Below are 8,397 nucleotides of genomic sequence, written 5' to 3' on the forward strand. Positions count from 1 at the left end.
CGTACGTAGTAACGTAAAGTAAAGTAAATAAATAATAAACTAAAAAAANAAATAATATACTACACACACACACACACACACACACACACACACACACACACACACACACACACACACACACACACACACACACACACACACACACCGCGCGCGCGCGCGCGCATATACACACTTTACAGCTTTCATCAATAATAATTTTAGTAAAATATTAAAAAAGATTGTTTAAAACATTTTTTTACAAAATCTTATAAAATACATATGCAGTGATATATTTTTTAATAATAAGATGTCAGGAAAAAAATGTCAGATGTACAGAAAAAGTTAGGAATGAATATGTTTAAATGAATCCTTTCTCATCATATTTTGTCATCATGCTGTAGTGCGTGGAAAATTGCTTGGCGTCGAATTACACGAAACCTGGTTATTGTCCTGAGAGAATGTCCATGACGCCCTTCGAAGCTGCTTGTTTGATCGCCTGCATCGATGACTCCCGCTGTCCGGATTTGGCAAAGTGTTGTTCCCATGATTGTGGCATCACATGCATGCATCCCATTGGTTTGGACAATCGAAATGGTGAGTATGGCAGTTGTTATTTTGGGCCCCAAATTTACTGTCAACATTGATAATGCTTCACAGTTTATATTATGTATAATATAGGTTTTCAATACTGGTAGGCCATTTTGGAACACAGCCTTTGTAAATCATGTATTTATTTCCCATTCGTATCTGTATCATGCAGATTAGCAATTTCATAAATTGCAAAAACGAGTCATAAAGATGAAGACTTTTAGTCTGAAAAAAAGTAAGTTTACAGTAAAAAATACTTGGACTGAAAAGAACTAAATGTGAGGTTGCGCGACTTGAGTTAAGTGAAATATAATCAAATCAAGAAGAATAAAAATCTAATTACACAATAATACCTTCACTAATTAGATGAATAACTTCACGTAATAAAATATACTCAAAAGTTTAATCAAAGTATATGATTGACCGAAATATGATTAAGTGTATTAGTATTAAATATTCATTCAACTACTATAAGAATGATTTAACTGCGTAATAATAATAAATCTGCATCTATATAGAGATCAAACCAATCATGAAGAAAAGTACATTGAACTAATTATTTACATAATTCAATGATGGAGCGGTAATAATCATAAGCATATTTTTTACAAAGTTGAAATCATTACTGGTATATAGTAAAAAAAATTTAACACATTTAAATTATTTAACACATTTCACATGTCTCAAACGGTCTACTCAAATTTTTGTATTAATTTAACATAAAATGAATATGTTACAAAGTAACACAAATATTATGTAAAAAATTAACACAAGAAGCAAATAATACTTTGACACAGTTTAAAAACAAACTTTATGTTAAATTGACATATTTATGTTAAATTTAATTGAAATTAGATGCTATTTTTACATTCGTAGTTTAGACGATGCTTTTGTGATAACATATATTTAACATTACATATTTACAATATATAGATTTAACAGATATTTACTGTTACAAAGAGGAAATAACACAAAATATCTTTTTACATATACATATAAAATATGTAACTAGTTGTACAGAATATATTTCTTCAATAAAATTAACATTTATAATATATTAAATCAACAAACACATTTTATTCATTTATTCTTAGAATTTATGTTTTAAAACTACATTATTTCTATGTTATTTGTTTACTTATCCATAAATTGTATTATTTTAATACTGAAAAATGTTAAATCTTAACTTAATACAAAGTATTCAAATAACACAATCATATTATTAAATTAAAATTCGAATATATTAAAAATTCAACACAAAATTTAAAATTTAACCAGAATTTGAGTGGATCACTTCTAACACAAATACAAAATGTAGTGAATGAACATAAATGTAACATAAAAGTAACAGGACTTATAAGTAATAAGAATTCAATAAATTATTAACGGTACTTTAATTTAAGAGGAGAGAACGTTTTGTAGAGCTCAATCAATAGATTACGCGTGTAAGAGAGATTCAATGTCTATCTACCCATATAAAGCGAAAATCAAATGGTCTTTTATACACTTCTTATCATGCGATAATATTTATTTTTCAAGACGGCTACTAATCACTCGATCTATATGATAGAAGGTTTATTATTAATTAAATCATTTTACAAAATAACGGGATCGAACATTTAATGATAAATTCAATTAATTGTATTAGATAAATTATAAAGTCTACTTTACTTGGAGACAAAGTAGAAATTATTTCAAAATTATTACTATCAATAATTCATTGAATTTTCGTTACTTTGTAGAACAGTCCAGTCAAATGTTTAAAATCAATCTATTCTACTGCAGATTATTTTCATACTTATAAAATTATTTTAATTGACGATACAATTATGTTCATTTACTATCAATAATAATTTAGTCAATTTATAAATATTTTATAGAAATAATTTTAATGATAATATTCTTGAGACTTCAACGGACGCTTTTTATATGAAGATTATGCGTTTTGCGGATTTTCTCCGTCCAGATCCATTCTTGGAATGCCAATGTTTCTTGTAATTCACTTTATCAGAACGAGGAGCAGTCTGATACTGAGGTATTTCTCCAGCCTCCGGGCTATTCTCTTTATATATAGTTGCTTGTTGGGGAGGAGAAGAAGAAGAGAATGAGGGTGTGGGTGGAGAGAAGATGGGGAAAATCGGTCGATCTTCAATAACTGGGAGAATGGTCTTCCATATTTTATTTATATTGTCATTGCCATTGTCTCTATTTAGATTGTTAGGGTATTTGTATACTTTATAGCCTCTTTATACTTTCTTAGAAAGTGTGTTGTAATGTTAACTATTGTGGTCGTTTTGTTCAAATAGTATTTGATGTCCTATGCGATGTTGTATTCTAATAATGCCGACTGCATAGTGTATTTTAATCTGATACGTTGGTGTTTTTTTATCCGTATCCTGGTGGAAAAAGCTAAATTATTTCACGTTTTGGAATATTTCAACGAAATTGCTGAAAATTTGCTGAAATTTCTGAAATCACTGAAATTGAATTTTTCAGTCAACATACTGAAAAATCACTGAAATACAATCGAAATTTCTCTGAAATTTTCTAAAATTTCTCTGATATTCTTGTTGAAATTTGTCTGAAAATTTTGCTGAAATTTTTCTGAAAATTAATTTTTCAGCTAAAAATCGCTAAAATTTTGAAATGCTAAAATTTTATTGAAAAGTGTTCCAAAATTAATAATAATTTCAGTAATATTTTTCCACCAGGGTAAGTTGACCATTCTCCCGGTTTTTCCAATGTATACTTGTCCACAGGACATGCTTATCCTACAGATATGCCTGCAAGTTTCGACGTAGAATCCTTTTTCATCAAGTCCCAGTAAAAGACATATTAAACATAATAAAAGTTTCATATGAAGTCTCATTCGATTTCATCCTGCTAAGCACTGCTTCTTGTATAACAACCAATTTTACGAACAAATTTCAGAAGGCAATCTCTTATCTCTTTTGTAAATGCTAACATTTTCATGGAGTACTTTGAGGAAGAAACTTCATCAGGTCCTTCATCAGGGCGAGGAGTAGCCTGATACTCAGAAGTGGACTGCAGGTCATGAAACGTTGGCATTCCAAGAATGAATCTGGACATAGAGGAAATCTGCGAAACGCATAATTTTTATATAGAAAACACCTGTGGAAGCCTCAAGAACATTATCAAATAAATGTTTATTTAACATAAGAAAGATATTAAAGGAAGTTAAAATGTTTCTTGATCCGACAATTAATTCACTATATTTAACTCTGAGATTGAATTGATTTATCTCAATTCGAAGTCTAATTTCCTGATCTTTTTTTACAGTAGAAATATAATAGGATAGATATTAGGACCTTCCTTATTTAATTTTAAATGGACTTTGTTTTGCTCGAGTTGAAATTTAAAAATGAATTACAAAGATAATTAATGTCATAAATATGTGAGAAATAAAAAAAATTAATGAAATGTGCTCTAATTCGATGTTCTAATTATGAATTCGACGCTATAATTATAAAAAATGACTCTTAATTAAAAAGTCTGCAAATGTATAAAAAGCTTGTTAATTCTACTGTAAGACTATTTATTTATTATGAATAACGATGTTCAATTTAAATTAGATCTGCCAGTTATACCCGAGAATCTACAGATACAACAGCAAAAGAGGAATCTAGTACTTCTAACATGGCACAATAGCAGGTCAGGGATCAGTAACGTATCTGCTAACGACAATGACAGGGATATTCGGTATTTAGTCGAAGAGCGTCATTTGGTCGGCCCTAGGTTCATAGAATCTAGATTGAGTTCTTGGACTGTATGTCACGTGTCAACGAAACCACATGCGACCCTTCGAGGTAGGCTGAAAACAGGACACTGGTATCAGTTTCGTGTGGCGGCTGTCAATGGAAATGGATCACGCGGATACTCACAATCTTCCAGGCCCTTTAAAACGAAAGGTGAGTGTATATTATATATTATACAGGGGGTCTCAGAATAATTATCAAATATTTCGTAGTGGAGCGAACTAAATCGAATCAAAAAGTCTTTTACCATTTTGCAATTTTTGCAACAGTTAACAAGATATTCATTTAAAAATCGTTGGATATTGGTTTTTTATAATTTTTTATTCAAATACTATTACAGAAAAACAGCAAGCGACAAAAGTGATTTGTTTATTTTTTTTCATATAATTCTGAAAATTTTTTCAGAATGTTTTAGTTCCGCATTTTCTCATGTTGGTGAAAATAATTATCAATAAGAAAATGCAGTACTAAGTTGGTAAAAAATTCTGAAAAAATTCCTAGATCTCTATGAAAAAAAAATAAATTTTTTGCTGTTTTTCTGTAAAACTGAGTATTTAAGTAAAAAAATATGGAAAATCAATATTTAACGATCTTTAGTAATTAATATCTTAATTATTATAAATATTATAAAATGGTAAAGAACTTTTCAATTTAGTTTAATCGGCTCTACCAGTACACAGATATTTGGTGGTCATTCTGGGACACCCTGTATATACAGAATGTCTCGCAATTTTTGGCAAAGCGCTCTTGTGTTAGATAGAGCGGACTAAACTAAGTCGAAAAGTTCTTTACCATTTTGCAATACCATTTCGCTTAATGAGATATTAATTCATGAAAACAGTCAAATTCGCCCGACCTATCGTCAAATAAAAGCATGCAGCGGAATAAGACCACCCAAAGAGATGTTCTTCGTCTCTAGGCACGTTGTTTACAAGCCATATTGGCATTAATGTGCCTAGCGATGGCAACCGCCATTATTAATATTACTTAAGATATCTAAAACCTTGAATGTTCAGGCCTTAGATAACATTTGTTAAGATTAAGATCATTGAAAATCTTAAGATCTTAAAAATGAAAATAAGAGAAATCATTTCCGATGACCTTGATTTTACATATATTATCCAAGGCATGATTCTGAATAACATTTAAGAGATTTTAGTCATCGATCAGACATTTTAGATAATATTAATAATGTAACTTACGAGTCTTTTAACTCGAAAAATACTTAATGAAAATGAACTTTATTGTAGCGTTTTGAAAAGTTTTTGACATCAGTTATTAGATTCTGGAATCAAAAAGAGTGTTTAATTAAAAAAAATTGATGTGACTTTGATCTGACATTGGTGACTCCGTCCAAGATCAAATTGAAGATCATTAAATATTAGGAATGTGATTTAGGAGTTTTGAGGGTTTTCCAAGAGATTTAATGTTAGTGTTGTCGAAGACATTCCAATCCAGCTATTGTTTCTTAATGCTTTATTATTACTCTCCATGATATTTAGTCATTTACTAATAATAGATGCAGTAAATATCGTGTTTACACCATTTAAAAAATGAGCTTCCTAAAGAACATTTTCGACATGCGTTGCTTTTATTTTTTAAAAAGAAAACGTTGAAGGTCATAGAATTCTGATAAAAACTTATGATAATGTTATTTCATCAATTAAGACATTTGAATATTATTCAGACGATTCAAAAGTGATGATTTCAATGTTAACAAAGATTTGCTCGGGACAATAAAAAAAAAGCTAGAAAATGCTGATTTGTAAACATTATTAGACGAAAATCCAACACAATCCACTTGCTAGAAAATTAAATATTAATCATACAACAGTTACTAAATTTACATGATATGGGAAAGAAGGAAAATAGATTCCACATCAATTATTAGAAAATGCCATTGCGAACCAATTGAACATTTGTATTTCATTAATTGCTAGACAAAAAAAGGAGAGTTTTTTGTATCGAATTGTTATTGGATGAAAAATGGGTAATAAATGATTTTATTAAGTAATGTAATAAATATTAATTGCAAGTAATATTACTATAACGATCGAAGCTAGAGCTTTAATGCTTAAATAATTCTATATGTACATGCATATATTTGTAGCTATTCAAACTGCGCGACGAATTAGTTTTTCGAACTTACAAATGCATTTAAACTACTGAAATAATATCATAAATTAAATTAAATTGATAAACAAATTTTGATGTTTAATCCAGTATCATATTAGAAGGATATTAATATGCTGAAAAACATAAAATAAATTTATTACGAAAAATGTTACCTCCGGGACATGAACCTGGATCTCTTGTATTTTATACGAGCATCTTAAACTATTAGACCACCGAGGCCTTAGTAATATTCTTCGCAATAATCGGTATATGTAGGTACAACACTTTTTTCAGATAGCGTGTATAAACAATAATAAACAATAATAAATGATTTTATTAAGACCGTAATGTAATAAATACTAATTGTATCATTAAAAGGATGTGCTGAAAAACTCTAAATAAATTTATTGCGAAAAATATTATCTCGATCGGATCTCTTATATTTCGTACTAGCATTCTAAGCTATTAGACCACCGAGATCTTATTAATTAAGCTGTGTTCGGATTCTCACCTGGATGCTCCCTGGACGTTACATCCTTGTTGTTTTATAATTCTTGTTGTACCGAACGTTAAATAAGGATGACATGACAAGGAGCATAAAATCATTTATTATTGTTTGTACACGTTGCTTGAAAAAAGCGTTATTGTTCTTACATATACCGATTATTACGAAGAATAAAATTCTATAATCGATAATGACCGAATGAGACGAGGTCTTTTTACAAATATGTTAATCTTCTACAAATATGTTAAATACGATAATCTTATCATTAATTTTTTCTACCCATCTGACCAATATAAGATGCATCGCAATCCCTGCAATTGATCTTGTATATGATATTCCTTTTGAACAATTTTGGGAGAATTTTTATGTACTTTGATAAACTGATTAAACTGATTAAACTTGTTAATACTGTAATGCCAAACTTTTTGCCGTTGATAAATTTGTTGAATTTATAATAGAAATATTATTGATAAATGAAATGATAAACCACTTGATTTTTTCTTTTTGAATGTTTTTCTGCTAATTATTGTAGTTTTTTGATTTATTAATTAATTTTTTAATTTCTCCTTCAAGATCTTAAAAATAAAATCCGAAGGACAGTTGTTTTCCAATAAAATATTGATTATGAATTCTTTTTGTGGAATTATGTAAAAGATAGAAAGAGGTCCTGTCAATTAAATTTAATATAATGCTCTCTTTTGGGAAATAAGATGTTGAGATTAAAAATTTAAAAATCTGCTCGAAAAAGTTGGTTTTTAGTCCCAGTCGAATATTAAACTATCACCCCTTAAAATAATAGTTGTGTCCAAAGAATTAACCGAATTACACTTCCAAAGTAAACTTCCAAAACAATCTTTGATGAAAAGAATTAAATCTATAAAGAATACAATTCACTTCAGAAGAAAGTAAACAGCAATAACCGCCGATAAAAGAAAATTGACTTCTAATGCCCATTGTTGTATATTTTTTGATATGATTTTATTATGAAGAAAAATATTTTGATTAAGATATTTGTTTATTTTCTTATTTAGATATATGTTTTTGAGAAAAAAATTCTCAAAACTGAATCATAATCATAATAGATTTTTTTAAATCCTACAATTCTTGTCGGAAATATTTTTTTTAAAATGCATACTTTTTGAGATAGATTCAACCGGCCCGGAACTTTTGGTGGGCACTGTATAAGTATAAATAATATGTAATGATATTATATAATTTATGTGAAAACTTAACAGTGAAAATGAAGAATTATAATGTAAGATTAAAACTTGCAAATATAACAAGATTTAGATTCTTATTCAATGGCTATTATCGACAAAAATATATGTTTCCATCATCGACGGTCCAAATCAACGCCCTCGTGAAATGTTTAAGTCCGTCATTTCTGCATTTGAGAGGGGGGGGGGAGAGAGACAGACAGAGAGAGAGAGAGAG

The 8,397-nt window shown here is 29.0% G+C and overlaps 1 protein-coding gene across 1 annotated transcript in view; it reads left to right on the forward strand.

The window, feature by feature from the left end:
• LOC105624437 (anosmin-1) overlaps nucleotides 1-8,397 on the forward strand; it is a 48,756-nt gene that overhangs the window by 24,068 nt on the left and 16,291 nt on the right. Inside the window, exons 4-5 of the mRNA XM_012205801.1 lie at nucleotides 381-573; nucleotides 4,161-4,496. Coding sequence (XP_012061191.1) covers nucleotides 381-573; nucleotides 4,161-4,496 — 529 coding nt within the window. The remainder of the gene's footprint in view (nucleotides 1-380; nucleotides 574-4,160; nucleotides 4,497-8,397) is intronic.

This window comes from Atta cephalotes (genome assembly GCF_000143395.1).
Source record: "Atta cephalotes unplaced genomic scaffold scaffold00078, whole genome shotgun sequence".
Taxonomy (NCBI): Eukaryota; Metazoa; Arthropoda; class Insecta; order Hymenoptera; family Formicidae; genus Atta; species Atta cephalotes.